This window comes from Balaenoptera acutorostrata, chromosome 5 (genome assembly GCF_949987535.1).
Source record: "Balaenoptera acutorostrata chromosome 5, mBalAcu1.1, whole genome shotgun sequence".
Taxonomy (NCBI): Eukaryota; Metazoa; Chordata; class Mammalia; order Artiodactyla; family Balaenopteridae; genus Balaenoptera; species Balaenoptera acutorostrata.
In genome coordinates, this window is record NC_080068.1 from 98,685,460 (window position 1) to 98,706,545 (window position 21,086).

General features: G+C 35.4%; 1 protein-coding gene across 5 annotated transcripts in view; it reads left to right on the forward strand.

The window, feature by feature from the left end:
• Positions 1–21,086, forward strand: part of LCORL (ligand dependent nuclear receptor corepressor like) — a 182,555-nt gene that overhangs the window by 116,018 nt on the left and 45,451 nt on the right. For 4 of the 5 annotated variants that reach the window (XM_057547448.1, XM_057547446.1, XM_057547447.1 and 1 more), the window contains exon 5: positions 8,273–8,524. In XM_057547448.1, the coding sequence (XP_057403431.1) occupies positions 8,273–8,524 (252 nt within the window). Of the gene's footprint in view, positions 1–4,357; positions 4,484–8,272; positions 8,525–21,086 lie in introns of all 5 variants that reach the window. The other variant, XM_057547445.1, reaches the window with a different exon arrangement.

Genomic DNA, 21,086 nt, shown 5'->3' on the forward strand with positions numbered 1-21,086 from the left:
TGTATTTCAATATGCTTTTTAGAATCAGCTTGTCAGTTTCTACAATAATGCCAGCTAGGGTTTTGATAGGGATTGTGTTGAATTTGTTGATCAATTTGGGGAGTTATTATCATGTTAACAATATTAAGTCTTCCAGTTCATGAACACAGGATGTATTTCTGTTTATTTATGTTTTGTCAAACTTATTCCTATAAGTGTTTTCTTCGTAATACTGTTGTAAGTGGAATTATTTTCTTAATTATTTCCTTTTAGAATTGTTTAGTGCCATTGTATACAAGTAAAATTGATTTTTATATATTGATATGGCATCCTGTAACCTTGCTGAACTTACTAGTTCTAAAATTTTGTGTGTGTGGATTCCTTACAAATTTGTATATACAACATTATGTTATCTATAAAGAGAGTTTTACTTCTACTTTTTCAATCCAAATTACTTTTATTTCTTTTTCCTGCCTAATTGCACTGGCTAGAACCTCCAGTACATGTTGAATAGAAGTAGTGAGAGCATATGTCCTCCTCTTGTTCTGATATTATGGGGGAAACTTTCAGTCTTTCACCATTAAGTGTGACGTTATCTGTAGATTTTTCATAGATGCTCTTTGGTAGATTGAGGTAGTTTCCTTCTATTCCTAGTTTGTTCATTGTTTTTATCATGAAAAGGTATCAAGTGCTTTTCTACATCTATGGAGATTACTATGTGGCTTTTGTTCTTTATTAATACGTTATATTACATTGCCTGATTGGTTTTTATATATTGAACTAACCTTGTATTCTTGGGATTCTTGGTCTTGATATATAATCCTTTTTTTTTTAACATCTTTTTTGTAGTATAATTGCTTTACAGTGGTGTGTTAGTTTCTGCCTTATAACAAAGTGAATCAGCTATACATATACATATATCCCCATATGTCCTCCCTCTTGCATCTCCATCCCACCCTCCGTATCCCATCCCTCTAGATGGTCACAAAGCACCGAGCTGATCTCCCTGTGCTATGCAGCTGCTTCCCACTAGCTATCTATTTTACATTTGGTAGTGTATATAAGTCCATGTCACTCTCTCACTTCGTCCCAGCTTACCCTTCCCCCTCCTGGTGTCCTCAAGTCCATTCTCTACAGCTGCGTCTTTATTCCTGTCCTGCCCCTGGGTTCTTCAGAAACATTTTTTTTTTCTTTTCAGATTCCACATAATGTGTTAGCATATGGTATTTATTTTTCTCTTGCTAACTTACTTCACTCTGTGTGACAGACTCTGGGTCCATCCGTCTCGCTACAAATAACTCAGTTTCGTTTCTTATTATGGCTGAGTAATACTCCGTTGTGTATGTGTGCCACATCTTCTTTATCCATTCATCTGTCGATGGACACTTAGATTGTTTCCATGTCCTGGCTATTGTAAATAGAGCTTCAATGAGAATTGTGGTACATGACTCTTTTTGAATTATGGTTTTCTTAGGGTACATACCCAGTAGTAGGATTGCTGGGTCGTATGATAGTTCTATTTTTAGGTTTTTAAGGAACCTCCATACTGTTCTCCAAAGTGGCTGTATCAATTTACATTCCCACCAACAGTGCAAGAGTGTTCCCTGTTCTCCACACCCCCTCCAGCATTTATTGTTTGTAGATTTTTTGTTGATGGCCATTCTGACTGGTGTGGGATGATATGTCATTGCAGTTTTGATTTGCATTTCTCTAATGATTAGTGATGTTGAGCATCCTTTCATGTGTTTGTTGGCAATCTGTATATCTTCTTTGGAGAAATGTCTATTCAGGTCTTCTGCCCATTTTTGGATTGGGTTTTTTTTTGATATTGAGCTGCATGAGCTGGTTGTAAATTTTGGAGATTAATCCTTTGTCAGTTGTTTCGTTTGCAGATATTTTCTCCCATTCTGAGGGTTGTCTTCTCATCTTGTTTATGGTTTCCTTTGCTGAGCAAAAGCTTTTGAGTTTCATTATGTCCCATTTGTTTATTTTTGTTCTTATTTCCATTTCTCTAGGAGGTGGGTCAAAAGGGATCTTGCTGTGATTTATGTCATAGAGTGTTCTGCCTATGTTTTCCTCTAAGAGTTTGATAGTGTCTGGCCTTACATTTAGGTCTTTAATCCATTTTGGGTTTATTTTTGTGTATGGTGTTAGGGAGTGTTCTAATTTTGTTCTTTTACATGTAGTTGTCCAGTTTTCCCAGCACCACTTACTGAAGAGGCTGTCTTTTCTGCATTGTATATTCTTGCCTCCTTTATCAAAAATAAGGTGACCATATGTGCGTGGGTTTATCTCTGGGCTTTCTGTCCTGTTCCATTGATCTCTATTTCTGTTTTTGTGCCCGTACCATACTGTCTTGATTACTGTAGCTTTGTAGTATAGCCTGAAGTCAGGGAGCCTGATTCCACCAGCTCCATTTTTCCTTCTCAAGGTTGCTTTGGCTATTTGGGGTCTTTTGTGTTTCCATATAAATTGTGAAATTTTTTGTTCTAGTTCTGTGAAAAATGCCTGTGGTAGTTTGATAGGGATTGCATTGAATCTGTAGATTGCTTTGGGTAGTAGAGTCATTTTCACGATGTTGATTCTTCCAATCCAAGAACATGGTATATCTCTTCATCTGTTTGTATCATCTTTAATTTCTTTCATCAGTGTCTTACAGTTTTCTGCATACAGGTCTTTTGTCTCCTTAGGTAAGTTTATTCCTAGGTGTTGTATTCTTTTTGTTGCAATGGTAAATGGGAGTGTTTCCTTAATTTCTCTTTCAGATTTTTCATCATTAGTGTATAGGAATGCTAGAGATTTCTGTGCATTAATTTTGTATCCTGCTACTTTACCAAATTCATTGATTAGCTCTAGTAGTTTTCTGATAGCATCTTTAGGATTCTCTATGTATAGTATCGTGTCATCTGCAAACAGTGACAGCTTTACTTTTTCTTTTCCGATTTGGATTCCTTTTATTTCTTTTTCTTCTCTGATTGCTACGGCTAAAACTTCCAAAACTATGTCGAATAATAGTGGTGAGCGTGGACAACCTTGTCTTGTTGTGTAATCCTTTTTATGTGTTGCCTGTTTCTGTGTGATAGAGTTGGCCCTTGAACAATGTGGTGGATAGGGGCTGACCCTTCATGCAGTTGAAAATCTGTTTATGACTTATGGTCAGCCCTCTGTATTTGCATTTCCACATCCACAGATTCAACCAGTCACAGATTGTGTAGTACTGTAGTATTTACTATTGAAAAAATCCACATATAAGTGGACCCGCACAGCTCAAACCCATGTAGCTCAAGGGTCAACTGGATTTTTGGATAGTTTTCATTTCGTTTAGTAGTTTTCTTTTCATGTGATTTCTTTGTCCAGTTTTGGTATCAGGCTAATATTGCCCTCATAGAATGAGTTGGGAAGTGTTCCTTCCTCATTTCTTGTTTTGGAGTTTGTGAAGGATTGGTTTTAATTCCTCTTTAAATGTCTAATAGAATTCACCAGTAAATCTGTGTGTCCCTGGGCTTTTCTTTGTGGCAAGATTTTTGGTTACTAATTCAGTCTTTTTACTTGCAGGTCCAGGTGTTTACTGTTACTTCTTGAGTGAGTTTGATAGTTTGTGTCTTTCTAGGAATTTGGCCATTTCATCTAGGATATCTAATGTGTTGATGTATAGCTTTTTTTTTTTGTAGTATTTCTTGATTACTTTTAATGTTAATGGTGATATTGCTTCCTTCATTTCTGATTTTACAAACTTAAATCTATTCTGGTTTTTATTCTTGGTCAAATTTTTGATCTTTTCAAAGAACCAACTTTTGGTTGTATTGCTCTTCTCTGTTGTCTTTCTATTCTCTATCTTATTTTTTTCTGCCCTTTTTTTTTTTTTTTTTAGCAAATTGATTTTATTATTTATTTATTTATTTATTTATTTTTGGCTGTGTTGGGTCTTCGTTTCTGTGCGAGGGCTTTCTCTAGTTGTGGCAAGTGGGGGCCACTCTTCATCGCGGTGCGCGGGCCTCTCACTGCCGCGGCCTGTCTTGTTGCAGAGCACAGGCTCCAGACGCACAGGCTCAGTAATTGTGGCTCACGGGCCTAGTTGCTCCGCGGTATGTGGGATCCTCCCAGACCAGGGCTCGAACTCGTGTCCCCTGCATTAGCAGGCAGACTCTCAACCACTGCACCACCAGGGAAGCCCCTCTGCCCTAACTTTTTATTTATTTTCTTCTCTGTGCTTGCTTTGGGTTTAATTTTCAATTCGTTTTCTCTTAAGGAGGAAGGTTAGGTTATTGGGTTATTGGGTTGAATTTTTTTTAATATATGTGTTTATTGCTATAAATTGCTCTCTAAGCACTGCTTTAGCTTCATCACATAACTTTTGCTGTGTTGTTTTCCTTTTCAGTCATTTGGGAGTTGATTGGTCTTGAGCATCTTCTTCCAAGTTCAGTCATTTGGCTGTTTGCAGGAGACTTCAGTTCCTCTCCTTGTGAGCCTCCTCAGTGCCGCTCACAGTACGGCTTTCTCCAGAGTGAGTGATGAGAGAGCAAGAGGACAGAATAGTGTGGGTGGGGGTCACAGCGAACACCAGTGTTCAGAGTATCCAGGGTAGAAACCATATTCTTTTATAACCTAATCTTGGAAGTGACATACACTTCTGCAGTATGTTATTAGTAATCACACATTCCACCCTTGATACAATGTGGAAGGGACTACACAACACTGGAAACCAGGAGGTGGGAGTGGGAATCATTAAGGACCATCTTGAATCTGGCTACCACAAACAACTTGCCTAAACTCTTGAATTAGTTAAATTTGGAAAATGAAGAGATAGGGCAAAAATAAATTATTTCCGTCTTCTTGGGGGCATACTATTTCCATTTGGCAACATATTTTCTCTTCTAGCCCAGTGTTTGTTAGTTGCCTGAATTTTGAAACCATCTGAGTTTATATCCCTGGCCTAGATCTTTATTTAACTCAATTTTTTTTTTATAGTTATGATAACTTGCACAAGTATTCTAGTAGGCTCACTAACCAGCAGCTGAATAGCATTTTCTTTGTCTTTCTCTTTTTTATCTCGTTTGTTTGTTTTTTGCCAAGTCCTTTGGTCTCACACACAGACTTATTCCCAGTATAAACAAACAAAAACTGAGTAGATGAATAGAATAAAGTAGCATTATCTATTCTGCTTTAAACTTAGCTCTAAACTCAACTCTAAAGTATAGCCCTAGTCACATGATATGTCTGATCATATTTCTGTGGTTTTTTGATAAATATAATTATTTTGAATTTATAAAGTGATATTAGCCAATACATTACAGGATAATTAACCAAAATACCTGGAAGTAAATCAGTATCTCCTTTTAACACATAATTCAAAGCAAGATTAGGTTTGAAAAAAAGATGGAAAAGAGTGTTCACAGATGCCTTCAGGGATTCCTGGAAGTAAAAATCAAGAAATGGTATAAATTGGGAATCCTTATGTGTAACATGGAAATTTCTCATTTTGATACAGATCACTTTAGTTGGGTTACATGTGCTAATATTAACTATTCTGGAGCACAGTATATCACATGGGCTTAGAAATTATGTCCTTTGTGTTTTCCCAGCTAGTTAATAATTTTACATATTAACCTAGTTAGTTAATATATTTACTTATTTGACATTTTATGATTTACATAAAAGATAACTGCTCAGCCTGCATCTTTTTGTTTCTTTTGTTATTTTCACTATAACCTAAGATAACAGTGGAGTAAATGTCAGCTATTAAAATGACAAGTACAGGAGTTCAGTATTTTATCTATAATCTCATAGAACTTTAAAATATCCTGTAAGCAAGACTTATTATGACTTCCAAGGTTCTATTATCATTTCCATTTTTATGAACTGAGAAACTAAAACACGGAGGGGTATGTAACTAGCCTGAATTCAGGAAGATGGCTAAGATTTCAATCTATAGCTAAGTCTTTCTTTTTTCATTAAAATATAGTTGACATACAATATTATTTTAGTTTCAGGTATACTATGGAGTGATTCACATTTGCATGCATGATGAAATGATCACCATAATAAGTCTAGTAAGCAACTGTCCTCATACAAAGTTAATACAGTATTATTGACCATATTCCTTGCGTTGTATATTCTCATTTATATGTGGACTCTAAGAAACAAAACAAAAACAAACTAAGCTAAAACAGACTCATAGTTACAGAGAACAAACAGGTGGTTGCCAGAGGGGAGGGGTGTTGGGGGATGAAATAGGTGAAGGGGGAAATTAAGAGGTACAAACCTCCAGTTATAAAATAAATGAGCCACAGGCATGTGATATATACAGTTGACCCTTGGACAACGTGGGGGTTAGGAGCACTGACCCTCTGCACAGTGAAAAATGAGTCTAACTTTGCAGCGGGCCCTCTGTACTCGGGGTTCCACATCCACAGACTGACCAACCATGGACTGTGCAGTACCGTAGTATGTATTTATTGGAAAAAATCCATGTCTGTGTGTACCCCCGCAGTTCAAACGCATGTTGCTCAGTGCTCAACTGTATAGCCAAGTCTTTTTTTCTAGTACTCAGAAACAAATAGTTCCTCTCTTCCCTACTGGGCTCTAAACAAAGAATAAATGTGAGGACTAAAATGTTACTTTTTTTATAGGCCCATAATCTACTTCTCAAATGTTTTTTCAGAATTCAACGTTCTTTGTTTTGAAAGAGCTAATGTAACAGAGATGTTTATTATGTAACATCTCCAGCAGGTCCAAAACAGCACCCTGTGATCAAATATATTGATATTTCTGCAGGACCGTAAACAGATTGATGTCGGCTGAGGTCACATTTTGCTACCAGATACAGTGGTGGTCATGGTGGAGGTAGTTTTGTTGCCTTTCCTCACCTTTAAATAGTATGTTTTCTAATCTTCTTGCATTTTAGAATCATGGATCTATAAAAGTGGTTGCTAGTTGGAGGACTTGCCTTCACATCTCTTAGACAATTGCTCCAGCCAATACTGAACCCCAAAACTAAGGAGACTCAACCCTTCAGTCTCAGACAGGCCAGGCCTATTCACACAGCACTGATCTGCCTGGGTAAGAGTTGAGGCATTTAAGGAGCAGAGGAGCATGTTGGTTGGGCCAAAAAGTTTGTTTGGGTTTTTCCATAACATCTTACAGAAAAACCCAAACAAACTTTTTGGCCAACCCATTATCTCTAGAAGTAGGCCCACTTCTAAGAGGAAGAAGTATGGAGCCTAACCAAATACACTTAGTCATCCTTCCTAGTTCAGCAATCTTTCTGCCTCTGAAGGAGCAGAGTAAATAAAAGGATTGGGGTGAGGCCAGTAGTGTGTGTGTGAAAAAAGCCACCACCATCCAATATCAAAACTCTTTATTACTTATTATATACTGTGTTTATAAGTGGTCTGTCTTTATTCCACACCTCTTATAAAATCATTCAATTGTTTTTACCTCTTGTACAGGTTTCAAGCAGAATTGTATATGACTCCTGTCCTTTATTTTGGTTGTAGCTGACCAACATGTTTGGGACCAAGGACTGATTAAGACCCTCAATAGTGGTACTGCTGTTTTTATAGGGGAATCTTAGTAGATGTGCACTGAAATATTTAAGAGTGCAATCTCATAATTCTGCAATTTACTTTCCGGTAGTTCTGCAAACCAATAAAAGTAAAAAGAAGGCTAATGTGGCAGAATGCTAACAATTCTTGAATCTTGGTAGAGGCTGTCTGTGTCATTGTAGTGTTCTTTATTTTTTTCTTTCTGATTGAAATTTCTCAATATGAAAAGTTGAAAAAAGAAAAAAATCCTTGATGACATTTAGGCTATATATGAAGTGCACATTTGACAGAATTGAAGAATTAATGGTAATAAATAGTTACAGAGTTTAGATATTTTCTTTAACAGTTAATGTGTATACCTACTCTATTAGGTTAAAACTTGCTTGGTTACTTTACTTATATATACAATTTATGTTCACATACTAAGTGTCTTAGTATCTTGTAGAATACATTTGAATTAAAACTCTGAAAATAAGCTGTCTGTTTTTATGTCTAGTTGTTTATATTTTAGTTTGGGACCAAAAATAATTATTTTTAAGAAACAATTAAAAATGCCAAGTTTGGGGTTGATATATTCTCATAATACTAATTAAACCAACAAGGTTTTTATTGCTAAGTCCTAGAAACCATTCGCAATTATGGACCGAATCTGAGACTTGTGAAATCATTAATTTGTAATTAAGATAATTTTAAACATCGGTATTTTGCATTCTCTTTTTTAATTCTTATTATATTTATTTCTTCCCTAGATCTGCCTCAGAACTGTGATCCTAACATTCCCCTAGTTGCTCAGGAATTAATGAAAAAGATGATACGTCAGTTTGCAATTGAGTATATTTCAAAAAGTGGTAAAATTCAAGAGAATAGAAATGGTTCAATTGGACCAAGTCTAATATGTAAGAGTATCCAAATGAATCAAGCAGAAAACTCCCTTCAGGAAGAGCAGGAAGGCCCCTTAGACCTCACTGTGAATCGAATGCAAGAACAAAATACTCAGCAAGGTAAGATTTGTGTGTATGTGTGTGGTATGTGTGTTTATGTGTGTGTGTGATATATAATTTTATGTTTTAGTATTTCTAAATATATATAACCTTATATTCACAGAGAAATTTACTTTAGAAGTAATATTACTTGTAATTAACCTATGTAGTATGGACTAGAGAGAAGTGTTAAATTAGAGCTTTTGTATTACATTTGACTTTGTTTATAAAACTGGAAGTGAGAGTTTCTCTCAATGTTTTTTCACAATAAAGTGTATGGTGACAGAATTCTAGCAAGCAACCTAAAAGGAAAGTGTACAAATAAAAAATATATATGATAAAAATGTATTTTTGTAATGTACAGCTGAGAACATTCATTAAGCGCTTGCTGTTCAGTTTTTTGCACTTAGGTGAAAAATAAAAAGAAATAGATGATTTGTATTCAATTGTTTATAATCTAACTAGGGAAAGAGAAAAGTTAATGCATGTGATAAATATAATATAATTAACTATATGGAGATAACATTTTTCCTAAGAAGCATGAATGATGAGGCTGTATTGGTCTTATCTAATTGTTAATTGAAGGAAGAGTTGTGATTCTCAGAGGAAAAGAAGGAAGACCTTAAAGTGCTTGTGGAGGATGCCAAACAAGTGTTTGCCTGGAGAAGAGAGAACAAGTGGCTTTTGTTAATACAAGTTAAGGATAGTGTTGTCAGGCCTCAAAGCCAGAAAAAATGTCAGCATTAAGTTTGATTGCAGAAGGCAGTGTGGTGTTGGAGGCTATAAAGAAGAGTACACTAGTCAGTGTTTAAAGAAGATAATCTTTTCAATGTGTAAGACATTAAAATTGAGGGAGGCTGAAATATGGAAATACTTTTCTCTTTTTGCTTCCCTAATTGTAGGTTGTGTGAGTTTATTTATGTAGTAAGATCTGAGAAATTTGAGATAATAATTAAGTAGGTTATAAGACAGAGAAAGAAATGTTGAAGATGATTTTGATACAAGTCTTAAGGACAAAAATATATCAATACATTGAATTTTGGAAGTTAGAAAGCATGGGATTTTTAGAATTTTTGTTTGTCTTGCTTTTCCATGTTTCATACCCTCTTATATCTCTTCTCCTTTGTGGGAAGCAGTTCAGTGTTCTAAAGAGACTAAAACATAGGCTTTGGTATCTGTGACAGACTTGCGGTTGAAATCCCAGCTCTGCTACTTAAGTTACATGAATAGTTAACTTTACCTATCAGAGCTTTAATTTCCTCATTTGTTACTTGGCAATAATAATAACAAACTCATTGGAGCAATATGAAAAGTTAAATATAAAGTAACCAACTCATAAAAGATACTCAGACATTAGTCTCTCCCTACTCTCTACCTCCTGTTCCCTACCACCACAGAAGAGAAGGCTTGGAAGTAACATGGTAGTTATCTGTAAATATTTCTATGGCTCTTCCACTAAAGTAGGACTGAACTTTCTCTGAATGGCCCAATGAGTAGAAGAATTAGGATCACTACCTAGAAGTTAGGTGGAAACAGATTTCAGGTCCATATAAGAAAGAATATTTCTAAAGATCAGACATTTTTTAAAGGGGAAAGGGGAAAATGATTCCCTGGTTGCCTTATCATTAGAGGCATTCAAAAGCATCAGATGAGTGGTTGGAATAGATGACATTTTAAAAGTAAATTTCCAGTCCTTACATTCTGTGATTCTGTGAATTTAAGTAATAAGGCAGACCCAAGTATATATAGAAAATAAGTAATGTAGTTACTTATTTAAATTATTTTGATATTCTAGGCAAAGTACACAAATATATATGTGAACATTCTGAGGCTGAAAAGTCATTTAGTTTAGTGTGGCTTGTAGTGTATAAAGCAAGGGAGAGAATGGTAATAGGTGAGGCTAAAGAAATAGGTAGGGGTAAGATTGTGAGAAAGCCATGTAGGAAATATTAAGGATTTTGACTTTTCGTAGGGCCGTAGAAAGCTGCTAGGTTTCTTTAAGCAGAGAGTAACAAATCAGATTTTCTTTTATAAAACTATTCTGCTGTGGTATAGATTGGTAAGCTCTAACTTTGTCTACTTGCATACCAAATTTTTTTTTAATGTAGCACATGTATGTGTGTATCTATACACACCAGTACCTTATATGTACTAATATTTCCACAAATTAAAATTTTTAAGGTTGAAATAAAGATGTTATAAACAATTTTTAAATGTCTTGCTAATCGTGGTGACTTCACCCCCAGTATCTTATTACACAATGTAGACTTTGGAGTGTTTTCATTAGTAATAATACAAGGTATAAATCCTTATTTCAAATGGTTTCTTAAGAACTAAAAAAACTTTTGGACTGACTTCACTGTTCATACCTTATAGTATAATTAATAAAGTGCTCATACTAGTAGTAGCAGGATTAGTTCTGCCTTTGTTTGTCTATTATTTGCTAGTGCTTACTTTTTTCACATTATTCTCACTCTGTAATTTTGCAACAATACTCATTTAAGTCATTTGTTCATTTTGTGAGTTATTTTATTCAAATTAGATGCTGTAATCTGTAAACCCAGTAGATAATCTAGCCATAAATAATGTAGATAATTTATGGATTGTCTGACCTATAAATCTATAAAATTATTAATCCCAAATGGTTTTACAGGTAACTTTATATAACCTTAAGGCAGCAAATAATTCTTATCTTTTACAGACTATTTTAAAGAATAGAAAAGAGAGAAATATTGATATAATCTTTATCAAAACAAGGCACAGATAGCAAAAGAAAGAAAATTTGCAAGCTAGTCTTATTTACAAACCTAGGTACAAAAATTCTAAACAAAATGTTGGCAAATTGAATATAGTAAATTATAAAAACATTATAAATGTTTTTATAAATTATAAATGTTTATAAACATTATAAATGTTTATATAAATTATAAATTATAAAAACATTATAAATCATCTGTGGGGAAGCACAGATGATTCTGTGTTTGAGACACCTTTATGATTTTACACATTACAAAAAAAAAAAACTATATCATCCTAATAGCTACAGAAAAAATTTACAAAAGCTGACACATTTATTATAAAAAATGCTTATCACCCCAAGAATAGATGAGTACTTCTGCTATGAGGGACATCATAACCAAATGATTTAAAGTAATGGACATGACAAAAATTTTCAACATTTTATGAGAGGTCTTGACTCATGTAACGTGATGAGAAAAAAAGAAATATGAAAGTAAGCAAGAATAAGTAATAGGTTATAAGGAAAGAATGAGCAAAATTGTGGTTACTTATAAACAGTATGATTGTGTATATAGAAAATATGAAAGAATATCTATGTAAAGTTTTAGAACTGATGAAAGTTCAGAAAAGGTACTACTCACGAGATTAGTATGATAACATCCACTTAGAAAATCCAGTTTTTAAAAAAATCTTCTACAATAGCAACAAAAGCAGGAAAAACGTTAAAACACCTAAGAATGAAGCTAATAAACTAAGACCTTATGGAGAACATTATAAAACTTTATTGAAGGTTATAAAAGAAGACTCCCAAAATGAGTGATTATATTTTAAATGAATGGGAAGACTCTAAAAGACAGCAGTTCATCTTTAATGTACTTAATAATTCAGTGTCATTCTAGTCAAAATTCTGATAGGGTTTATTGTGAAAAATGACTTGCCAATCATAAAATTTATGAGCAAAACTTAAAAGAGCCAAGAATTACCAAGTCAAGGTGGTGAGGGACTTCTCTAAAACATATCAAGACTGTATGATAATTCAAACCAGGGTGCTATGGGCCATATACAAATCACTAGGACAGATTAGCAAGCCCAGAAGAGATGTCATTATAAATCACCAGGATGATGGCCTGTTCAGTAAACAGTTCCAGGGCAATTGGTTACCCATTTGGAGGGGGAAAAAATGGATCCCTACCTTACACCGCTCACAAAAGTAATTTTAGTTGGGTTAAAGGGCTAAATGTTAAAAGCAAAACTAAGTTAGAAAAGATAAAGGATTATGTCTTAATGAATTTAAAATAAGAATTTCTTAAGATGCAGAAATAACAATCCATGCAATAATTGTGTAAATTTGTACTAAAATGTAAAACTTAAGTGTTATAAACGTCACTGTGAAGAGAGTGAAAATTCAAGTCTCAAATTTGGAGACAGTATTTACAACTGATGTAACTAACAACCATTCAGCTAATCAAACAGAACTACAGCCAATGAGGAAAACATGACACCTTAGAAAAATAGTCAAAAACAGTTATCAGAAGATTACAAAATAACCAAATAAGCAAAGTAAAAGATGCTCAAAAGAATATCCTGCTCAGCTTTCATCCCAATATAGGGTTCTTTTATTCTGTCATATAAAAGATGGTAATTCAACCTCTGATTGACAGTAAGTACGTGCAAAAAATCGTTGTTTGACAGCTCTGACAATTAAGCTCCTATCTCTGAAACATCCACCCTTCATTTTATATTTCTTCCATCTGCAATAATTATTTTACTCAATAGTACTGTAAATATTTGTAGAAATTATTGTATCTCCAGACTTCTCTTTCCCATGCTAACCTTTAGGGTTTTGGGGTTTCTTTTCCATCTGCAACAATATGAGAAAATTTATTCCTTTTACTTATTATTAGTGCTGTAAATATTTGTTGAAACTATTTTGTCTGTCTAAACCTCTGTTTTCCATGCTAATCTTTATATAGCTTCTCTAATTTTTCTTCATAAATCAGTTTCCATACTTCTCATTTTCCTTGTCCTCTCTTCCACAAACTGTAGACTGACTTAAAATATTGTTACCCTGAGAGATACATTCCTATTTGCCTCTCCATTGTACCTTCTAACCAGGTATTTCAAATATTAGAGAGATTTCTTTGTGCACTTTGATTTCTGCAGATTTGTATAAATACTCTGAGCCTCAGAAACTGGGAGAAAGTAAGTTATGAATTCTTTTGTCCTGGAGCAGTAGCTTAAAAAACAGGTAGAAATAAAATTAGCATAACCAAAAAAAAAATTTTTTTCGATTTTAATCTGAGCCCAAAGTAAAAGCTTCTCCTGAATTACAAAGTACAGGAAGAAATTTGCAATTTACAGACCTTTATCATTATCGTGACAACCATGAAGAATTTACCAGTTCTGTACAAAACAATATCAAATGTGGGCAGAGGTGAAAGAGCAGCGCTTTATTGGCCTTGTTGGTGGTGTTGTCTACCATGAGGTCCAGTGAATATTCTGGTAGAATTTTCATTATAGTAAATTTCTCACTTCATTGTAATTATTTCCGTGTTTATCTCCCCACTGTAATCAACCTTTGGGAGGAGGAACCTGTGTATTCTCTTTTGTATCCCCAGGGCGTGTATGATATATGACATATTGGATTTACTGGATTAAAAATCTTCACTATTTTCAAATGCTATTGACAACTAAACTGAGAATTGATACTTGATCATTGGATTTATGGTTTTTTAGCAGTGAAATTTCTTATTTTAAACATATTGGATGGAAATTATCCTGAAATATCTTTATACTTTCTTAAACAACATATGGAACATTGTGTCATGATGAACATTAATTATTACACTGACCTGTATTGACTTGACATTTTTAGAATTATTCTCCCTTAAGCTAACTGGCAACAGATTAAGTTAAAAATACTTTTAAGAAATTATTATTTCACATTGCTATCAGTAGGCTTAACTTTGGAAATCTTGTCTCCTAGATTGAATAAGATTTTTTTAAAAAATAAGTTATGTATGAGACGAATATAAACTAGACTTCAGGTAAATTTTATATTTCATTGAATGAAATATATAAATTTCAGTGATATGTTTAATTGTAATTAAGTATCCTTTGTTGTTGCTGCTGCTGCCATTCTAGTCTGGTTTCTTGGCTGAGATTAAGGTAGGTGACACTGTCAGCTGAGATGTAAAACTATAATTAAAAGAGCAATGTATCATTTTATGATATCATGTATTATAAACTATGCTGTTTATAAATGAAGTTTGTTGTTACTCTGTTAGGAAAATACTGAATAGTTTTGTTTTTTTTTAAAGTTCAATTCAGAAGATATTTCCATATCTACTAATGAAGGCAATAAAATTATCCATCTTGTTTTTCTGTGCTGAACTTTTGTTTTCCAAGGCTGAAGACATATGGAAGAAAATGTTATGTCCCATGCTTGAGAAGATACCATATTTTAGTAAACCTGAAGAATAAAACATATCTAAATGATTTCATGTCCCTTCTGATCTAACCTTCTCTGACTCTAGGGGTAGATGAAACAGGTGGTTTTTAAAAATTCCAAATCAAGGCCATATCACTCATCTGCTTAAAAACACTTAAAAAAGAAAAACAAAAACAAAACACACACACACACACACACTTTAATGGCTTTGAATTGTCCTTAGGATAAAGTCTAAAATCCTTAACTCACCAAGATCCAGATCCTACCTATCTATTCAGTCTCATCTTGCACCTTTCTTTAGTCTTCATATTGGTTTTCTCTGTTTCTTGAATGTCATATACTCTGGCTTCAGAACATTTGTACATGTTTTTGCCTCTCTGTAGAAGCCACTCTACCCCCTACCCACACCAGTTTTTTCTAAATAAATTTTGCTTGGTTTTTCTTCAGGTCTCCATTTAAATAAACATCACTTCTCTAAGAAAACCTCCCCCACACCTCCTAAATTGGATGCACACAGACACAACACATGCATTCTTACTAATTACCACCAAAATTGAGTTTCAGTCCCATATTTTCCCATAGCATCCTGTATTCTTTTGTAGCCTCATCACCCTTGTAATTGTTTCCACCATCTTATTTTGTGCTTTCTGGTTGTCCCATTTGTTAAGCTTTTTTCCCTCCTTTGTTATTTTCTTTTAGATTGCATTTTTTCTTTGCTAATTTTGAAGTTATATACTCTACAGCTATTCTGTTAGTGGTTTCCCTAGAAATTTTTTAATGCTTAGTTACCTCAGCAGTTAATGTAAGGAATTTTTCTTTTTTTTTTTTTTTTTTTTTTGACTACGTTGGGTCTTCGTTGCTGCATACAGGCTTTCTCTAGTTGTGGCAAGCAGGGGCTACTCTTAGTAGCGGTGCGTGGACTTCTCATTGCAGTGGCTTCTCTCGTTGCCAAGCACAGGCTCTAGGCGTGCGGGCTCAGTAGTTGTGGCACTCGGGCTCTAGAGCGCAGGCTCAGTAGTTGTGGCGCACGGGCTTAGTTGCTCAATGGCATGTGGGATCTTCCCGGACCAGGGATCGAACCCGTGTCCCCTGCATTGGCAGGCAGATTCTTATCCACTGTGCCACCAGGGAAGTCCTGTAAGGAATATTTTAATTTGTTACCTGCCCTGACACAATAGCCATTTTATCAATGCTTTTGTTCTCTTTTTATGATATCACAATTAAAACATTGTAACTATTTTATATAATCAAGTTTTGTTTAGATTTACATGCATGATTACTTTCTTCCTTTGCTCATTATTTGTTCTTATGTCTCGAAGTTTCTTCTGGAATCAGAGATTCCTTTTTTTTTTTTTAACGTCTTTATTGGAGTATAATTGCTTTACAATGGTGTGTTAGTTTCTGCTTTATAACAGTGAATCAGCTATACATATACATATATCCCCATATCTCCTCCCTCCTGCGTCTCCCTTCCACCCTCCCTATCCCACCCCTCTAGGTGGTCACAAAGCACCGAGCTGATCTGCCTGTGCTATGCAGCTGCTTCCCACTACCTATCTGTTTTACATTTGGTAGTGTATATATGTCCATGCCACTCTCTCACTTCGTCCCAGCTTACCCTTCGCCCCTCCCCGTGTCCTCAAGTCCATTCTCTACGTCTGCGTCTTTATTCCTGTCCTGCCCCTAGGTTCTTCAGAACCAATTTTTTTTTTTTTTTTTAGATTCCATATATATGTGTTAGCATATGGTATTAGTTTTTCTCTTTCTGACTTCACTCTGTATGACAGACTCTAGGTCCATCCACCTCACTACAAATAACTCAGTTTTGTTTCTTTTTATGGCTGAGTAATATTCCATTGTATATATGTGCCACATCTTCTTTATCCATTCATCTGTCGATGGACACTTAGGTTGCTTCCATGTCCTGGCTATTGTAAATAGTGCTGCAGTGAACATTGTGGTACATGACTCTTTTTGAATTATGGTTTTCTCAGGGTATATGCCCAGTAGTGGGATTGCTGTGTCGTATGATAATTCTACTTTTAGTTTTTTAAGGAACCTCCATACTGTTCTCCGTAGTGACTGTATCAGTTTACATTCCCATCAACAGTGTAGGAGGGTTCCCTTTTCTCCACACCCTCTCCAGCAGTTATTGTTTGTAGATTTTTTGATGATTGCCATTCTGACAGGTGTGAGAAGATACCTCATTGTAGTTTTGATTTGCATTTCTCTAATGATTAGTGATTTTGAGCATCCTTTCATGTGTTTGTTGGCAATCTGTATATCTTCTTTGGAGAAATGTCTATTTAGGTCTTCTGCCCATTTTTGGATTGGGTTGTTTTTTTGATATTGAGCTGCATGAGCTGCTTGTAAATTTTAGAGATTAATCCTTTGTCAGTTGCTTCGTTTGCAGATATTTTCTCCCATTCTGAGGGTTGTCTTTTGGTCTTGTTTATGGTTTCCTTTGCTGAGCAAAAGCTTTTGAGTTTCAGTAGGTCCCATTTGTTTATTTGTGTTTTTATTTCCATTTCTCTAGGAGGTGGGTCAAAAAGGATCTTGCTGTGATTTATGTCATAGAGTGTTCTGCCTATGTCTTCCTCTAAGAGTTTGATAGTGTCTGGCCTTACATTTAGGTCTTTAATCCATTTTGAGTTTATTTTTGTGTATGGTGTTAGGGAGTGTTCTAATTTCGTTCTTTTACATGTAGGTGTCCAGTTTTCCCAGCACCACTTATTGAAGAGGCTGTCTTTTCTCCACTGTATGTTTTTGCCTCCTGTATCAAAAATAAGGTGACCATATGTGTATGGGTTTATCTCTGGGCTTTCTGTCCTGTTCCATTGATCTATATTTCTGTTTTTGTGCCAGTACCATACTGTCTTGATTACTGAAGCTTTGTAGTACAGTCTGAAGTCCAGGAGCCTGATTCCTCCAGCTCCATTTTTCTTTCTCAAGATTGCTTTGGCTATTCGGGGTCTTTTATGTTTCCATACAGACTGTGAAATTTTTTGTTCTAGTTCTGTGAAAAATGCCAGTGGTAATTTGATAGGGATTGCACTGAATCTGTAGATTGCTTTGAGTAGTCGAGTCATTTTCACAGTGTTGATTCTTCCAATCCAAGAACATGGTATATTTCTCCATCTGTTTTTATCATCTTTAATTTCTTTCATCAGTGTCTTACAGTTTCCTGCATACAGTTCTTTTGTCTCCTTAGGTAGGTTTATTCCTAGATATTTTATTCTTTTTGTTGCAGTGGTAAATGGGAGTGTTTTCTTAATTTCTCTTTCAGAGTTTTCATCATTAGTGTATAGGAATGCAAGAGATTTCTGTGCATTAATTTTGTATCCTGCTACTTTACCAGATTCACTGATTAGCTCTAGTAGTTTTCTGATAGCATCTTTAGGGTTCTCTATGTATAGTATCATGTCATCTGCAGACAGTGACAGCTTTACTTCTTCTTTCCCAGTTTGGATTCCTTTTTTATCTTTTTCTTCTCTGATTTCTGTGGCTAAAACTTCCAAAACTATGTTGAATTATAGTGGTGAGAGTGGACAACCTTGTCTTGTTCCTGATTTTAGAGGAAATGGTTTCAGTTTTTCACTATTGAGAACGATGTTGGCTGTGGGTTTGTCATATATGGCCTTTATTATGTTGAGGTAAGTTCCCTCTATGCCTACTTTCTGGAGGGTTTTTATCATAAATGGGTGTTGAATTTTGTCAAAAGCTTTTTCTGCATCTATTGAGATGATCATATGGTTTTTCTCCTTCAGTTTGTTAATATGGTTTATCACATTGATTGATTTGTGTATATTGAAGAATCCTGGCATTCCTGGGAGAAACCCTGCTTGATCATGGTGTTTGATCCTTTTAATATGCTGTTGGATTCTGTTTGCTAGTGTTTTGTTGAGAATTTGTGCATCTGTGTTCTTCAGTGATATTGGCCTGTAGTTTTCTTTCTTTGTGACATCTTTGTCTGGTTTTGGTATCTGGGTGATGGTGGCCTCGTAGAATGAGTTTGGGAGTGTTCCTCCCTCTGGTATATTTTGGAAGAGTTTGAGAAGGATAGGTGTTAGCTCTTCTCTGAATGTTTGATAGAATTCACCTGTGAAGCCATCTGGTCCTGGGCTTTTGTTTGTTGGAAAATTTTTAATCACAGTCTCAATTTCAGTGCTTGTGATTGGTCTGTTTATATTTTCTATTTCTTCCTGGTTCAGTCTTGGAAGGTTGTGCTTTTCTAAGAATTTGTCCATTTCTTCCAGGTTGTCCTTTTTATTTCCCTTTCTCTTCTTTGTTCGCACAACTCCCCGGGTTCAGCTTTGGATTTGGCCCCGCCTCTGCATGTAGGTCGCCTGAGGGCGTCTGTTCTTCGCTCAGACAGGATGGGGTTAAAGTAGCAGCTGATTAGGGGGCTCTGGCTCACTCAGGCTGGGGGGAGGGAGGGGTACGGAATGCGGGTTGAGCCTGCAGCAGCAGAGGCCAGCATGATGTTGCAACAGCCTGAGGCGTGCGTTCCCTGTGTTCTCCTGGGGAAGTTGTCCCTGGATCACAGGACCTTGGCAGTGGCGGGCTGCACAGGCTCCAGAGATCCTTTTAATAAAGGTCTACTGGTAGTAAACCTTTGGGATTATTTTTTCAGTTTCTTATTCTTTTTTTTTAACCTTGATCTTCAAAGAGATTTTTTTTCTGGGTACACAAGTCTAAGCTGACAATTATTATTTTCTTAGCACTGCTACCATGATAGTGTCTTAGCTTCTATTTTTGCTATAACCACCCAACAAATAGTCTTTTCTTTGTAGGTATTCTTTACACACTTTTTTTTTAGCATCTCTCTCTCACTTTTCTCTCTCTGTTTTGTTTATGCTTTTTTGCAGGTTGTCCTGGATATGTTTGGGTATAGATTTCTTTATTTATTTTTTTCTTTTTATTTGTTTATTTATTTTATTTATTTTTTTGGCTGCATTGGGTCTTCATTGCTGCATGTGGGCTTTCTCTAGTTGCGGTGGGCGGGGACTGCTCTTCATTGCGGTGTCCGGGCTTCTCATCATGGTGGCTTCTCTTTTTGCAGAGCACGGGCTCTAGGTGCGTGGGCTTCGGTAGTTGTGGCATGCAGGCTTAGTAGTTGTGGCTCGTGGGCTCTAGAGTGCAGGCTTAGTAGTTGTGGCGCATGGGCTTAGTTGCTCCGCGGCATGTGGGATCTTCCCAGACCAGGGCTCATACCCATGTCCCCTGCATTAGCAGGCAGATTCTTAACCACTGTGCCACCAGGGAAGTCCCGGGTATAGATTTCTTTTTTTCATTCTGCTTGGAAGTCCTATCATTTCTAAAACCGAGGACAAATTTCTTGCATCAGTTGTGATTTTTCAACCATTATCTTTTCAATATAATGCAGCTCCCATTTTATCTCTTGTCAAAATTTACTGAGACATATTTTGGATCCTCTCATTCTATCCTTCATATCTCTTATCTTCTCTTTCATATCTTCCACCTCTTTGTCCCTTTGTGTTATATCCTGATTACTTAATTTAGAACTATCTCCAATTCACTGATTCCCTCTTGAGCTATTCTAATCACTGTTTAACCTTTGTCTTGAGTTTCTAATTTGTTATTATTTTTCCATTTCCAGAAGTTATTTGTTACTGTTTTGAAATATGCCTGTCAGCGTGCCCCTAATTTTACAAAAAGAATCAATAAGCAAGATATCAAGAGTGATTTGAGAGGATCATTTTAGGTAAGGTGGTCAGGAAAGCCTCCCTGAAGAAGTGAGTTTGAACAGAGAATTGAATAATGAGAAGAAGTCCTCCACATGAAGATCTGAGGGCAGGGCATTCCAGGCAGAAGAAATATCAAAAACAGAGAAAAAAATATCAGAAATCAAAGAAGGCAGGAGCAAATCAGGTATGTTTGAGGAACTGTATGAAGATTGTCTCAGTCACTTAAAAATCAAGAGACTAGTCAAAGCTTTTCCCTAAAGTCAGATTATAGAGTGTCAAGAAATATAATTGTTCTGGTATATTTAAGCTGGATTTTTCTCTTTTCTGTTTTGTAAAGAATATCACAAAAAGCCATGCACTTTAAATTCAGAAGTTCCATAAATAAATGTTATTTACCATGTAACTGTCACTTGACTAACCTAGTTAGCTGTATGAAGTATAAAAAGAAAAAGAAATCAATTTCTTTATAGCCATTACATTTTTCCTGAATATTTGTTATAGTTTGATATAAAATTGGCCACTGTATCACCACATGGTTTCCAGGTGATAATTCACTGAGTTTTTGTTTCCCTTATAATTTTTTTCATGTATTTTCCCTCCAAATACAGCTTTCATAATATGTACCTTAACTTTGAAGTTATCAGTGTACCAAAATGGGGTTCAAAATAACAGCTTGAATAAAGTA